At 37.7% G+C, this 15,122-nt stretch overlaps 1 protein-coding gene across 3 annotated transcripts in view; it reads left to right on the top strand.

The window, feature by feature from the left end:
- The window catches only part of LOC138318992 (ALK tyrosine kinase receptor-like), a 246,454-nt gene extending 231,468 nt beyond the window's left edge, over nucleotides 1-14,986 (top strand). For all 3 annotated transcript variants that reach the window (XM_069261865.1, XM_069261866.1, XM_069261867.1), the window contains 5 exons: nucleotides 6,884-6,976; nucleotides 7,803-7,904; nucleotides 8,418-8,552; nucleotides 8,830-8,920; nucleotides 10,362-14,986. In XM_069261865.1, coding sequence (XP_069117966.1) covers nucleotides 6,884-6,976; nucleotides 7,803-7,904; nucleotides 8,418-8,552; nucleotides 8,830-8,920; nucleotides 10,362-11,003 — 1,063 coding nt within the window. In that variant the 3' untranslated portion in view covers nucleotides 11,004-14,986. The remainder of the gene's footprint in view (nucleotides 1-6,883; nucleotides 6,977-7,802; nucleotides 7,905-8,417; nucleotides 8,553-8,829; nucleotides 8,921-10,361) is intronic.
- Nucleotides 14,987-15,122: the final 136 nt, after the last annotated feature.

Below are 15,122 nucleotides of genomic sequence, written 5' to 3' on the forward strand. Positions count from 1 at the left end.
CTCACAGATGTGGTAGAATCAAATACTCTTCATAGATAAAAAGGTCTTAAGATCCTTAACAAAAATTGTGAATTATATGACCCTGGGGTCTCTAGTTTCCCCCTGGGGAGGGGGTTAAGTTTACTATAGTTTATATTGGGGAAACACATTTTTGCTTATTATTTGGTCATTTGTAATAGGAAATGAGTCAAATGTTGTCAGAATTATCAGTATGAGATGGTCATTTAATCCTATTAACAAATTTTCTATGACTGACCCCCAGGGGCTTTAGGGGCGGGGTCAAAAGGGGTCAAATAGGCTAAAACTTCAAAAATCTTCTTCTGAAATTCTGGAAATGGTAGAATCAAATACTTTTCATAAATAGAAAGGTCTTAAGGTCCTATACAAAAATTGTGAATTATATGACCCTGGGGTCTCACGTTTCCCCTTGGGGAGGGGGTCAAGTTTACTATAGTTTATATAGGGAATACACATTTATGAGCATTTTTTGCTCAATTTTCATTGGAAACGAGACAAACTTGGTTAGAATTATTAGCCTGAGATAGCATTTTAATATCATATCCACATTGGTCCTGGCCGACCCCCTGGGGGCAGAGGGGTGGGGCTAAAAAAGGGTCAAATAGGCAAAAATTTCAAAAATCTTCTTCTGAAATTCTGGAAATGGTAGAAACAAATACTTTTCATAAATGGAAAGGTCTTAAGGTCCTTTACAAAAATTGTGAATTATATGACCCTGGGGTCTCACGTTTACCCCTGGGGAGGGGGTCAAGTTTACTATGGTTTATATAGGGAAAACACATTTATGAGCATTTGTTGCTCAATTTTTATTGGAAACGAGTCAAACTTGGTTAGAATTATTAGCCTGAGATAGCATTTTAATATCATATCCACATTGGTCCTGGCCAACCCCCTGGGGGCAGAGGGGTGGGGCTAAAAAAGGGTCAAATATGCTAAAACTTCAAAAATATTCTTTTAAAATTCTGGAAATGGTATAATCAAATACACTTTATAGATGAAAGGTCTTAAAGTTTGTTTATAAAAATTGTAAATTACATGACCCTTGGGTCTCCTGTTTCCCCTTGGGGAGGGGGTCAAGTTTACTATAGTTTATATAGGAAAAACACATTAATGAGCATTTTTTTGCTCAATTTTCATAGAAAATGAGTCAAACTTGGTTAGAATTATTAGCCTGAGATAGCATTTTAATATCATATCCACATTGGTCCTGGCCGCCCCCCTGGGGGCAGGGGGCGGGGCAAAAAAAGGGTCAAATAGGCTAAAACTTCAAAAATCTTCTAAAATTCTGGATATAGTAGAATCAAATAATTATAGATGGAAAGGTCTTAAGGTGTTTTATAAAAATTGTGAATTATATGAGCTTTAGGTCTCACGTTACCCCCTGGGGAGGGGGTCAAGTTTACTTTAGTTTATATAGGAAAAACATATTTGTGAACATTATTTGCCCAATCTTTGTAGGAAATTAGTCAAACTTGATAAGAATTATTGGCCGAAGATATAGCATTTTAACATTCATATCTGTCCTCGATGACCCCTTGGGGGACCAGAGGGGCAGGACCAAAAAGGGTCAAAATGATTAAAATTTCAAAAAATACCTCTAAGTTCACAGGTTTGATGGAAGCAAATACTCTTCATAGTCTAAAGAGTCAAATTTATAAATCACTGACCAACTTCAAGGCCCAGCATATAGTGTTTATATGTCTTTAATTTGTTTCATTATATATTCTAACTCAGGTGACCGTTAAGGCCCATGGGCCTCTTGTTTTTTATAAAAATGACTTCTTCTCTGAAACTAAACATTAGATAGCACTGATATTGCATTGGTAACATCCTAATAGGGGTGGGGATTCAAAATTGTACAAATGGTGTGACTGACCCCCCGGGGGCCTGAGGGGCGGGGCCAAAGGGTGTATTTGGCTATTATCATATAAATGACTTCTTCTCTGAATCAAAACACTGGATAGCACTCATATTGCATTGGTAACATCCTTATGGGGTGGGGATTCAAAATTGTACAAATGATGGGGCTGATCCCCCGGGGCCTGAGGGGTGGGACCAAAAGGGTCAATTTGGGTATTTCCATTTAAATGACTTCCCTGAATTTAAGCATTCAACAGCACTTATATTGCAATGGTAGTAGTTTTAGGTCATCTGACCCAAAGGGTACTCATATTTGGCCTGTAGCATGCTGGGATGAAGGGCTACCAAGTTTGTTCAAATGAATGACCTTGACCTTCATTCAAGGTCACAGGGGTCAAGAAGGCTAAAATCTTCAAACGACTTCTTCTCAAGAACCAGAAAGCCCAGGGTACTGATATTGGGCTGGTAGCATGCTGGCATGAAGGGCTACCAAGTTTGTTCAAATGAATGACCTTGAACTTCATTTAAGGTCACAGGGGTCAAATAGGCTTAAATCTTTAAATGACTTCTTCTCAAGAACCAGAAGGCCCGGGATACTGATATTGGGCCTGTAGCATGCTTGGATGAAGGGCTACCAAGTTTGTTCAAATGAATGACCTTGACCTTCATTCAAGGTCACAGGAGTCAAATAGGCTAAAATCATTTAAACAACTTCTTTTGAATAACTAAGAGGCCTAGAGACCTGATATTGGGCTCCTGACATGTTGGGATGAAGGGCTACCAAGTTTGTTCAAATCAATGACCTTGACCTTCAAGCAAGGTCATAGGGGTCAAATAGGCTAAAATATTTAAACAACTTCTTTTCAAGAACGGAAAGGCTCAGGGTTCTCAAATTGTTCCTGCAACATGATGGGATGAAGGGCTACCAAGTTTGTTCAAATGAATGACCTTGACCTTCATTCAAGGTCCTGAGACCTGATATTGGGCCTTTGACATGCTGGGATGAAGGGCTACCATATTTATTAGCTCACCTGGTCCAAAAGACCGAGGTGAGCTTATGGGATACCGCAGCGTCCGGCGTCCGGCGTCCAGCGTCCGGCGTCCGTCAACAATCGACTTCTTCTCCATAATCGCTGGTCGGATTTCAATAAAATTTAATTGGTAGCATCCTTATGGGCTACTAACTGAAAATTGTACAAATGATGGGGCTGACCCCCCGTGGGCCTGAGGGGTGGGGCCAAAAGGGGTCAATTTGGCGATTTCCATATAAACGACTTCTTCTCTGAAACCAAGCATGGGATAGCTCCCATAATGCAATGGTAGCATCCTTATAGGGTGGGGATTCAAAATTGTACAAATAATGGGACTGACCCCCCGGGGACCTGAGGGGCAGGGTCAAAAGGGGTCAATTTGGCTATTTCCATATAAACGACTTCTTCTCTGAACCTAAGTATGGTATAGCACCCATAATGCAATGGTAGCATCCTTATAGGGTGGGGATTCAAAATTGTGCAAATGATAAGGCTGACCCCCCAGCGGCCTGAGGGGCGGGGTCAAAAGGGGTCAATTTGGCTATTTCCATATAAATGACTTCTTCTCTGAAACCAAGCTTGAGATAGCACTCATAATGCAATTGTAGTATCGTTATAGGGTGGGGATTCAAAATTGTACAAATGATGGGGCTGACTCCCGGGGGGGCTGAGGGGCGGGGTCAAAAGGGGTCAATTTGGCTATTTCCATATAAACGACTTCTTCTCTGAAACCAAGCATGGGATAGCACCCATAATGCAATGATATCATCCTTATAGAGTGGGGATTCAAAATTGTACAATTAATTGGGCTGACCCCCCGGGGGCCTGAGGGGCGGGGTCAAAAGGGGTCAATTTGGCTATTTCCATATAAACGACTTCTTCTCTGAAACTAAGTATGGTATAGCACCCATAATGCAATGGTAGCATCCTTATAGGATGGGGATTCAAAATTGTGCAAATGATAGGGCTGACCCCCCGGGGGCCTGAGGGGCGGGGTCAAAAGGGTTCAATTTGGCTATTTCCATATAAATGACTTCTTCTCTGCAACTAAGCATGGTATAGCACCCATTATGCAATGGAAGCATCTTTATAGTGTTGGGATTCAAAATTGTGCAAATGATAGGGCTGACCCCCGGGGGCCTGAGGGGCGGGGTCAAAAGGGGTCAATTTGGCTATTTCCATATAAATGACTTCTTCTCTGCAACTAAGCATGGTATAGCACCCATAATGCAATGGTAGCATCCTTGTAGGCTGGGGGTTCCAAATTGAGCAAATGATAGGGCAGACCCCCGGGGGCCTGAGGGGCGGGATCAAAAGTGCTCAATTTCCATATAAATGACTTTTTCTCTGCAACTTATCATGGGATTGCGCTCATAATGCAATGGTTACATCCTTATAGGGTTTGGATTCAAAATTTTGCAAATGATGGGGCTGACCCCCCTGGGAGCCTGAAGGGTGGGGTCAAAAGGGGTCAATTTAGCTATTTCCATATAGCTATTTCCATATAAACGACTTCTTCTCTGCAACTAAGAATGGAAGAGCACTTATAATGCAATGGTAGCATCCTTATAGGGTTGGGATTTGAAATTGTACAAATGATAGGGCTGACCCCGGGGCCTTAAACGGCAATAGATGCGAGGTCAAAAAGGTCAATTAGGCTACTATTTTCATATAAATTACTTTGTCTCTGAACCTATGTATTGGATAGCATATTTGTATGGTATCAATAGCATCATTGTATGGTTGTGATTCAAAATTAAACTTTGGGAGTCAATTTTGCTTATTTTTCTAATTGTCAGATTCTTGTGATAATTACTAACAAAAAACCAGGTGAGCGATACAGGCCCTCTGGGCCTCTTGTTTTTAAAAAAATGACCTTGATGATCATTCAGGATCACAGGGGTCAAAATGGCTAAAATCTTTAAATGACTATGATGTATTGTGCCAATAGTCAGATGACCGTTAAGGCCCATCAGCCTCTTGTTATAGGGTGGGAATTCAGCAATGTATGAATTGTTTGGCTGACCCCCTGGTGGCCTGTGGGGCGAGGCCAAAGAGTCAATTAGGTTATTTCCATATAATCGACTTCTCTGAACCTAAGCATTCAATAGCACTCATATTGCAATGGTAGAATCCTTATTGGGTAGGGATTCAGTATTATACAAATTGTGGGGCTGAAACCTCGGAGGACTTAAAATTGAGGGGCATGGCATAAAGTTTCAATTTGGCTTTTTTTTATATTGTGATAAAAAATTGCAAGCGTATTGCATTGTTAAATCCTTATGGGCGGGGATGTGAAATTCTACAAATTGTGGGGCTGACATCCGTTAGCCTGAGGGGTGGGGCCAAAAGTGTAAATATGGCTATTTCCATACAATGGACTTTTTTTCAAAAACCAAGCATTGGAATAACACTCATATTGCATTGGTAGCATCCTTATGGAGTGGGGATTCAAAATTGTACAAATGGTTTGCCATTTTTCAATTTTGCTATTTCAAATAAGAGGAAAAAAACGTTTTTTTCTGATAATACTAAATAAACCAGGAGAGCGATACAGACCCTCTGGGCCTCTTCTTGTTATACTATTATGGGAAAAAACAATTATTATCATATCCTGATGAAATTGAAAAGTTTTGACATCAATGCTTAAATAACAATTGCAAATTCTAAGCAGATTAAAAGTAAGCCAAGCTTATAGCCATGCTTATAGCCATGTTTATAAGCTTAAAGCTGCATGATTATTGCACCGTATTTGTTTGCTTTGGTTTTATTAGTTGAATGTCCTACTAACAGCCAGTGTCATTTAAGGACATGCCAGGTTTGTCGGTGGATGAAAACCGGAAAACGGTCCTGAGAAAATACACAGACCAGCATTCGGTACTTTGCAACTTTTCCACTTGGGATTCAAGCTCATAATCCAGAGGTGGAGGGTTTGTGGTAATATGTCGGGACATCTAAACCACTCGGCCACAGTGAGACACCTACCTTATTTAAAAAAAATAAATAATTTGTTTTGATTATACAATTTTTGTACTCTTCTATTGACCCTCCATTACACATGGAGAAAGGAGTTTACTTTACAAGGATTTCCTTTCTATTGTTGCTTGTGTACAACTCGCATGTACAGCAGACTTCCGATAGTCCTGATAGTTCCATCCATAGTCCAAGCTGTTGGAATGTGAATTTTCTGGACTGTCCAATTTCATCTACATATCGTCAATTATCAAATCTGATTTCTGATATGTCCATCTAGATTGTGTTTAAGCTTCCCAGACTATCGATGTCCTGATTTTTGTGGGTCTCTAACTGTACTTATAGATAATGTGACATCTTTGTATCAATGGAATACGTGTGTTGTTGAAAACTTACTCAAAACTGCCTCAGTTTTCAAGAAAATTGTTAATAGTGGGTAAAAGACATGGGTCTGTCAATTAAATAAAAATATTTGAACCTAAATAAAAGATTTTGGCTGGTCACCCAGTACTAACTTGGTAAGACAAAGACTGACACACACAAATCTTACACTGACTAGCCCTAATCTTCCGCTTTTGTATATCGCTGTCTAATATATATCATGAATTTGGGATTCTGTTAGTCCATAGATGATTATTGAAGCAGAATCACCTTGTCTGCATCATGTCTATCTATCTGTCTATTCTTCCTTTTGTCTATCCATTAGAATAGGCACTGTGTGTTCTAATTCTATAAGGAAATTTTACTGGCTGATTTACCTATAGAAGTAGGATCTTCCTATATTTGAATGCCATAAAGATAAAGTGTTCATGGTGGTTGAGTAAAAGGTTGATCTAGGAACCTTCTATCATCGTTTATCACTGTGATAGCTAGTTGCCTGTTTTGCCTTGAATTAAATGTTCTTGACTCTTTATCTCCTACCTAAACTGCTACTGGAAAAAGATTATATGATGATATAGTTAGTTTTATTGTGTTATTATTTATTTTTATTCTCTCTACAGGGACATTGCAGCTCGAAACTGTTTACTTACATGTAAAAATGGAGACAGGATGGCGAAAATTGCTGATTTTGGTATGGCCAGAGATATATACAGGTAACTCATAAGCAATTAAAAAAACAATGTGACTGAGGTGAAATATTCCATAGATACCATTACATGTGTATCACTCTATGGTTACCATTACCTAAGTCTCACGCCATGGTTACCATTAACTTATCCTCACTCCATCGTTACCATTACATGAGTATCACTCTATGGTTACCATTACCTAAGTCTCACGCCATGGTTACCATTAACTTATCCTCACTCCATGGTTACCATTAACTGAGTCTCACTTCATGGTTACCATTACATGAGTCTCCCTCCATGGTAACCATTACACGAGTCTCACTCCGTGGTTACCATTAACTTATTCTCACTCCATGGTTACCATTACATGAGTCTCACTCCATCAATACCAATACACGAGTCATGCTCCATGGTTACCAATACACGAGTCTCACTCCATGGTTACCAATACACGAGTCTCACTCCATGGTTACCAATACACGAGTCTCACTCCATGGTTACCATTAACTGAGTCTCACTCCATGGTTACCATTACATGTGTCTCACTCCATGGTTACCAATACACAAGTCTCACTCCATGGTTACCATTACATGAGTCTCACTCCGTGGTTACCAATACACGAGTCTCTCTCCATGGTTACCATTACATGAGTCTCGCTCCATCAATACCAATACACGAGTCATGCTCCATGGTTACCATTAACTGAGTCTCACTCCATGGTTACCATTAACTGAGTCTCACTCCATGGTTACCAATACACGAGTCTCACTCCATGGTTATCATTACGTATCGCTCCAAGGTTACATTTACGTTAACTTTGTCTGTTTTTTTTTTTTACGTTGATTTTAGATCTGATTACTATAAGAAAGGAGGTAAAGCTATGCTGCCAATTAAATGGATGCCACCGGAAGCATTCCTGGACGGTCTGTTTACAACAAAGACAGATGTCTGGTAAAATCTATTAAAATTATTTCCAAGATCATTTCCTTGTATTGAGATCTCAAAATGATTTACTGGGGTATATTTCCTTTATAAAGTTAACAACTATAATCAACTGATGCTTGGAAACAAGCTGAAAGATAACATCACATTTAACACAATATTGTGTATAGGGTATTCTGTTGTAATGGCTTGTAAGTCTAATAATGCTCATCTCACAAATTTAAGTCACCATGCATAAAACAGATATCCAGTGAAGATAATGTTTCCAATTATCTAAGTGTTGTGAGGTTTTTCACCTCGAGTTCATAGTAATTCTGTAATATGTGTATGTGGGCATAAGGCAACAGCCACCTATTTCAGTCGGAATCTTCATTTAAAAGATTTTTTGATTGGATGAAATAAGGTAACAACACATCAATATAATCTATCATTGGATGTCATTTATCATCCTAATCCTATTAGTACTATCAGAATCTTAAATGTTTATTTGATTGCTAGACAAGAAAAAAATTGATGTTGCAGGTCGTTTGGTATTTTGTTGTGGGAGATCTTTTCCATGGGTTACATGCCTTATCCGGGACGTACAAATCAGGATGTCATGCAATTTGTGACAACAGGTGGCAGGTTAGAGCCACCTGACAACTGTCCTTTACCCATGTAAGTACTGCTACTTGTACCTGTCACAAAGAACACCTGGCAACTGTCCTTTACCCATCAACTACAACACAGATTACCATGGTTTATACTGTTGTCTTAGACATTATATTCCACCATTTTATACCATGGTAATCAAATTATATTGTTTTAATGCAGGATTTTCGAACATATTTCACCATTGTTGAAATGTCTTTGTGTATATTCAAATTAACTTTCAATTGGTACATTAATTGTTTATAAGCCTTAATACAGGTTTCATTTGCCTGTAATGTTTCAGCTACCAACTGATGTCAATCTGCTGGGCAGCTATACCAGAAACCAGGCCTATCTTCACTGAGTTACTGGAGCATTTGGAGAGATGTATACAGGTAGTTATTGGAAATTGATATTGCAGTCGGATATCAATGCAAGTAAAGCCACACCAACACACCAACAAAAATGGCTTAACTGAAGTTCAAACTCTTGACAGGAACAAAGATCTTTTACATTAGTTAACTTGGACCACTCTTCAGAATGAAGATAGAAAAACAAAAAGCTCACATAAAATTTCTCAAGTGCTAACATGGTAGCTTTTCAGTATTAAGACTTGTGTGTACCTTTGATTTTTCTAAGTTCAGATTGCTCACATGGTCTGCTAGCTTTCCAAAAATCATGTGAGCTTTTGTTAGTTTTCAGAAAGCTCATGTGCAAATCAGATGAGCTTTTCAAGAGCTAACCTCAGGTAACATTGCTCACCTAATTTGCATAGGATTCTAACATCATTCTTATGTGAAGCTCATGACTTTTTGGTTAGCTTTTTCTGTACGATAACAAATGAGATTTTCGCCAGTATTGTTCAATATCTTTTTAGTTCATCTGAACCAAAGGGTTAGGACAATATATACTATCGTGCTACATTGTCCTACTCTATTCGCCAATAGTAACATTTCTTTGGAACGACTTTCGCTTAAAAACAAAAAGGCCATTATTAGGAATGCGCTGATATTTGATCTGTAGCATTTTGTGGAAATATTTTTGCTTCTTGTTTAATAAAAAAGCATGCAAAGTGACAAATACTTGACGTATAATAGAATTCAAAATAAAAATGTTCACATTTCATCAATTTTCTGGCTGTTTAATCCCCGGAGACATCGACATAGCTCCCAAATTTAAGTGTTGTTTTAAGTAAATTCCCATTTTTGTTTGGTTGACATTTAGAAAATCTAATTACATGTTGCAATAAAAGGGTTTACAGATCTGAGGCAAAACATAGACTCAAAGTGAATATGCATACATGTACAAAGACCAAAAAAACCATGTAGTTTGACTATTACATACAATAGCAGCTAGCTGGTTGATGGTTGTACATTTAGATGTAATGAAAGCTATTAAAATACATGTAGTTAATGATGTAAGAATGAAATGTAGGAGTACATGGACAGATATTTAAACCAGTTCTGGTATTTTTAGGGCTAAAACTCTTAATTTTAGTGGATTTTTAGAATAAGTATGATATAATTCCAGTTGTAGAGAGGATTGAATCCCTGCTTGACATTGTTTTAAGCCTTAATTAAGGCTTTTATGATGTTTATTGGAGACTTGGTTATGATACACTTGCTATCCATCAGAACACAAAAGCCAAAGGTTACATTTTATCTGGTTCTAATACTTTTGAGTTAAATAATTTTGGTGTGAATGTCTACTTTTTGGCAAAGTTAAAAAAAAAATCAAACTGACTTTAACATTACATGTGCATATATACAAATGGAGAGAGCAAAGCAAATGATTGTTTTCATTTTTTTGTCTATTTTTTTTTTTTTTTTTTTGCAGAATCCAGATGTTGTCAATGCTCAACTACCTGTATTTTATCCGATTCCTGCCTTAGAGAAAGTGGGGACAATAATTCGTCCACCAGATAATTTACCTCCCCTGGCCATGCAGCCACTTCCAGAGGAAACATTCCACCTGGACGTCCATGAATCCGACTCCAGGGAACCATTACTCACACCTTCTAGCTGTCACCAGGAGGATAAGAACTGTATGTTCAATGATAACAATAATGGACCCAACGACAATACAGCACTTCAGTGTTCTAGCCTGGTGGTCCGACTAACTCCACCAGACAGTGTCTCCAAATCAGCCAGTGAGAGTTCCACTCATCAGAAAAGTAATCAGTCCTTGTCCGATTCTTCCAATGCTTTTTGTCCAGATGTACTGGATGCTACAACCCAGTGTGGGGATGCTAAGCCATCCAAAACAAACAATATGTCAGTAAACAATGCTCATGTGAAACACCTCTCAGCAGAAAGTAGCCCTCTTCTGTCGCAGGACGAGGCCTCTAGTCAGAGTAGTCATGACAACGATTGTAACACAAGGTCAAGGTCGGAGAGTAGCAGTGTCAAATCTACAGATCGTAAAATGGCTGCATCTATATTTGAAAGACTGAGAAAAGGAAGTATGAAAAAGAGCTGAGACAAGATAAATCCATCTTCAATTGTGAATGCCACTTTTTTATATATCTAAAACGGTTTAGAGAATTGCATGTATGCTCAATTAATGTAGTATGTACATGTTTGATAGGTGAAAGATATATTTTAACCAATCTCTGAAATAATACACAAGTGAAGAACAGTTCAATTAATTTCTTTTCAAAGAAACTGTATGTGTGAGCTGATTTAGATAATCCATACAACAGGGTATCAAAGATTCTATAATTTCCGGACACATACGTTATTTGTTACAGAGCAGTAGAATTTAATAAGCTCACCTGGCCCAAAGGACCTGTGAGCCTATATCATGGTGGGCGTCCGTAAGAGTTCTATATGGATTGAAAGCAAATTTGGTCAGAAACATCTTTGAGGGAAGAGGAACAGAGTTTGTATAAATTTTGGCTCTGACCCCCAGGGGCAGGAGGGATGGGCCCAATAGGAGAAATAGAGGTAAATCCTTTAATTTGCTACTAGTCATAGAATTCTGTATGTATTGTAACTAAATTTATCCAGAAACATCCTCTGGGGATACGGAACAGAGTTCATATAAATTTTGGTTCTGACCCCCTGGCGGAGAATGAGTGCCAGGAGCCCAATATAGAAATTAGAGGTGAAAATTTAATTCCTTGAGATTTGAAATGATGAAACTGTATTTAGAACATTTACAACATTACTTGGCATATTTCAAACCAGGTGATACAGGCCCTCTGGGCTTCTTGTTGTACATGCTATTTATTCAAGTGCACTGATGATCAGTCTTGAATTATATGACTTATAAATATGATTGGAGGTGACTATTGTGGCCAAAAAGGCTATCACGATAGTATTGCGATAGTAAAATTAGTATTGCGATAGTAAAATTACTATTGCGATATTATCACGATAGTCTAGAGACTATTGCGATACTATCACGATAGTTATTTTGCCTTTAAAAAATCTAATTTTTCAAACTTTTCTGATACTTTATTAAGACAGTAAGCATTTCAAACCGGATATTTTTTCAAGTGCTGTAAATGAAACAAGATTTCGAAAGTAATTATGGACATATAAATTAACGTTCAAGAGTTGTTGTTTAGTCCTCGATTGGGGTTTATCCTATATATTCAGCGGAGTGTATAGAGGTGTTTTCGTGTCATAATCTTGTTTTTGAACCCTTCATTCTGTACAACACTGAACGGTCTTAAGTCTTTTACAATGAACTGTAGAATGGAATCTGTAATTTCCTTCGCCTTTGGGAATTTGCTGGTACTTTATGGAAAAAGATCTTGATATCAGTGGGTTGTGTTGTCTGTTTAAAATCTATGGGACTTGATGTAGCGGCCTTAGAATAAGACAGCGCATTTGTCACAGACGGGTGCTTCCTTGTCATACGGTCATTCAAATTTGAAGTGTTTTTGCTGTATTTCAAGCAATTTTGCAGTGTCTGCAAACAATCTTGCTTTGAAACACTTGGTCCTTTGTTTTTAGAAACCCGAAATGCTGCCATACGGCTGCTTTAGCCTTCTTATTTGCAACAATTTCAAATTCACCACTCACCTCCGCCATGTTGTTGTAATCACTATGGCAAGGTATTGATCGAATCGGGTCAATTCTCACACCCCACTAAGAGCAATTGGAGGCCGCATCTAAAATACGGACCCCGAACAAAATAAGTCGAAAACTCCTTCAACTGTACAATGTATGAGTTTACCAAGATATTATTTTACATTTGAAACAATAACTACTTAAAAATTTATTCATTTAATCTGTACACTTGTGAAAATGTAACAATATTTGCTTAAGATATTTTTCCATTGTGATTTAATTGTATTGTTCTTGTATTTAGTGCTTTCCACGATCAAGGGGAGGTTGCTTATTAATGAACCAATGGACAAATACAGTCAGCCATATTTTAAATCTTTCTTTACCTATCGAACATTAATCTGTTACAGTTAACATGTATATGCCTTTTATCCTTTGAGTTGTATAATGCCGTGATTCACATATAAAAGACTTGCAATCTCATGCAATATGGGAAACAATGCTGATGTTAGAGGCATCACATGTTTAAAACATTGTTCAATTCATGGTATGGGAGCATTTATACAACTTCAACTCTTCTCCAGAAAAGTTGAGGGGCACTTATGATGGCGAATACATTAACTATCATTTCCCATTTAGCTTCAAAAAAAATAATCAAAATGAGCAAAAACCGGTTTCTCAGGTTTAACATCTTGTAATCTTGCATTCAAATTATTTTTAGCCTACCATCATCAGATGGTGGGCTATTCAAATCGCTTTTCATCTGTGATCCGTCGTCTGTCCTTCCGTCCGTCTGTCCGTCCTTCTGTCCGTTATTATTTCTTGTTACCGCTATTTCTCGGAAAGGGCTTAAGGGATCTTTCTCAAATTTCATATGTAGGTTCCCCAAGGGCCCTAGTTGTGCATATTGCATTTTAGGACCGATCCGTTAACAAGATGGCCGCCAGGTCCCCATCTTGGATTTTGATAGTTAAAGTTTGTTACCGCTATTTCTCAGAAAGTATTGAAGGGATCTGAATCAAATTTCATGTGCAGGATCCTTTAGGTCCCTAGTTTTGCATATTGCATTTTGGGACCGATCGATCAACAAGATGGCCACCAGGCAACCATCTTGGATTTTGATAGTTGAAGTTTGTTACCGCTATTTCTCAGAAAGTACTGAAGGGATATGTCTCAAATTTCATGTGCAGGATCCTTTAGGTCCCTAGTTTTGCATATTATATTTTGGGACCGATCGGTCAACAAGATTGCCAACAGGTCACCATTTTGAATTTTGATAATTGAAGTTTGTTACCGCTATTTCTCAGAAAGTACTGATCGAAGCGATCTAGCTGTCTTAAATTTTATATGAAGCTTCTCCTAGGACCTGCATATTGCATTTTGGAACCGATCGGTCAACAAGATGGCCAACAGGTAGCCATCTAGGATTTTGATAATTGAAGTTTGTTAGTGTTATATATCTCAAAAAGTACTGAAAAGATCTTTCTCAAATTTAATATGTAGTAATATGTAGTAAAAGTTTGAACAGCAGAGAAAAGATAGTCAGACGTAGATCATTCTTTGGTGGGCGCCAAGATCCCTCTGGGATCTCTTGTTAAACAAAGAACATTTAATGGCTCATCTGTTGTCAAATCAAATCAAAATTAAATGTTACAAATCTAATTTGTTGTCATTACATTCCTTATAATAATAGGTGATAGTTGATATGACCTAGTTACACTGGTACTGGGGTTCTTTGTAGTGTTGCTAGCTATATTTATAGAGGTTTAGATACTGGTGTCTTCTTGCCTTGGTTGTGTGAGCTGTCCAAGTTCTCTAGTAATAATATATTACAAGTACATTTAGAATTGAAACAGTGTCTTTCAGGTGCAAATTGTCTAAAAAAAAAAAAAAAAAAAACCACTGACTTTAGAGACTCAATTTTGAAAATGATTTAAAAGCCATTGGGACATCTCTCCATTTTTTCAGCTTTTAGCAATATTGGTACCTGATTTCCAAATGAAGGAATGTTCCTGATCATGTGCATGTAGTTGTCAGTCAAAGGGGAGATAATCTTGTAATTGTTTTTACTTGATAATTGTCCATAAAAAGGACGCATAGCCAATCATAAAGGACACTTCAAGTCCTTTAATAACAATAATCTTGAAATTGTCACCTGTACTATTAAAATAGGATGGAATATCTGATATATCATGTTAATGCATATCATTTCTGTGAATACCCATGCATTTCTGCAATCATCTATCGATATAAATTCTAAGGATCAAACATTTATCTACTATCTCTATTTTTGCTAGTATAAGGACAAAAAGTATTTTTATTTTCTTTGAAATCTTAATTCAGAAATGTTTACATTAACAAAGATGTTTGTACATTTATCTCATTATACCTTGTATTGAAGAATGCCTATTGTAAAAATACATAATAAATGGTTATGTTTTGTTAGCTGTTGTTGTTGAGTATAATTTCTGATTTCTTCAACATCATTATAGGTCTACTGAATGAAGGGAGATAACTCTACAACAGAGCAGGACTTGAACAGGTCATCAACTTAAACACTCGAGAGTGAGCATGACTAAGT

Source organism: Argopecten irradians, chromosome 3, assembly GCF_041381155.1.
Source record: "Argopecten irradians isolate NY chromosome 3, Ai_NY, whole genome shotgun sequence".
NCBI lineage: Eukaryota > Metazoa > Mollusca > Bivalvia > Pectinida > Pectinidae > Argopecten > Argopecten irradians.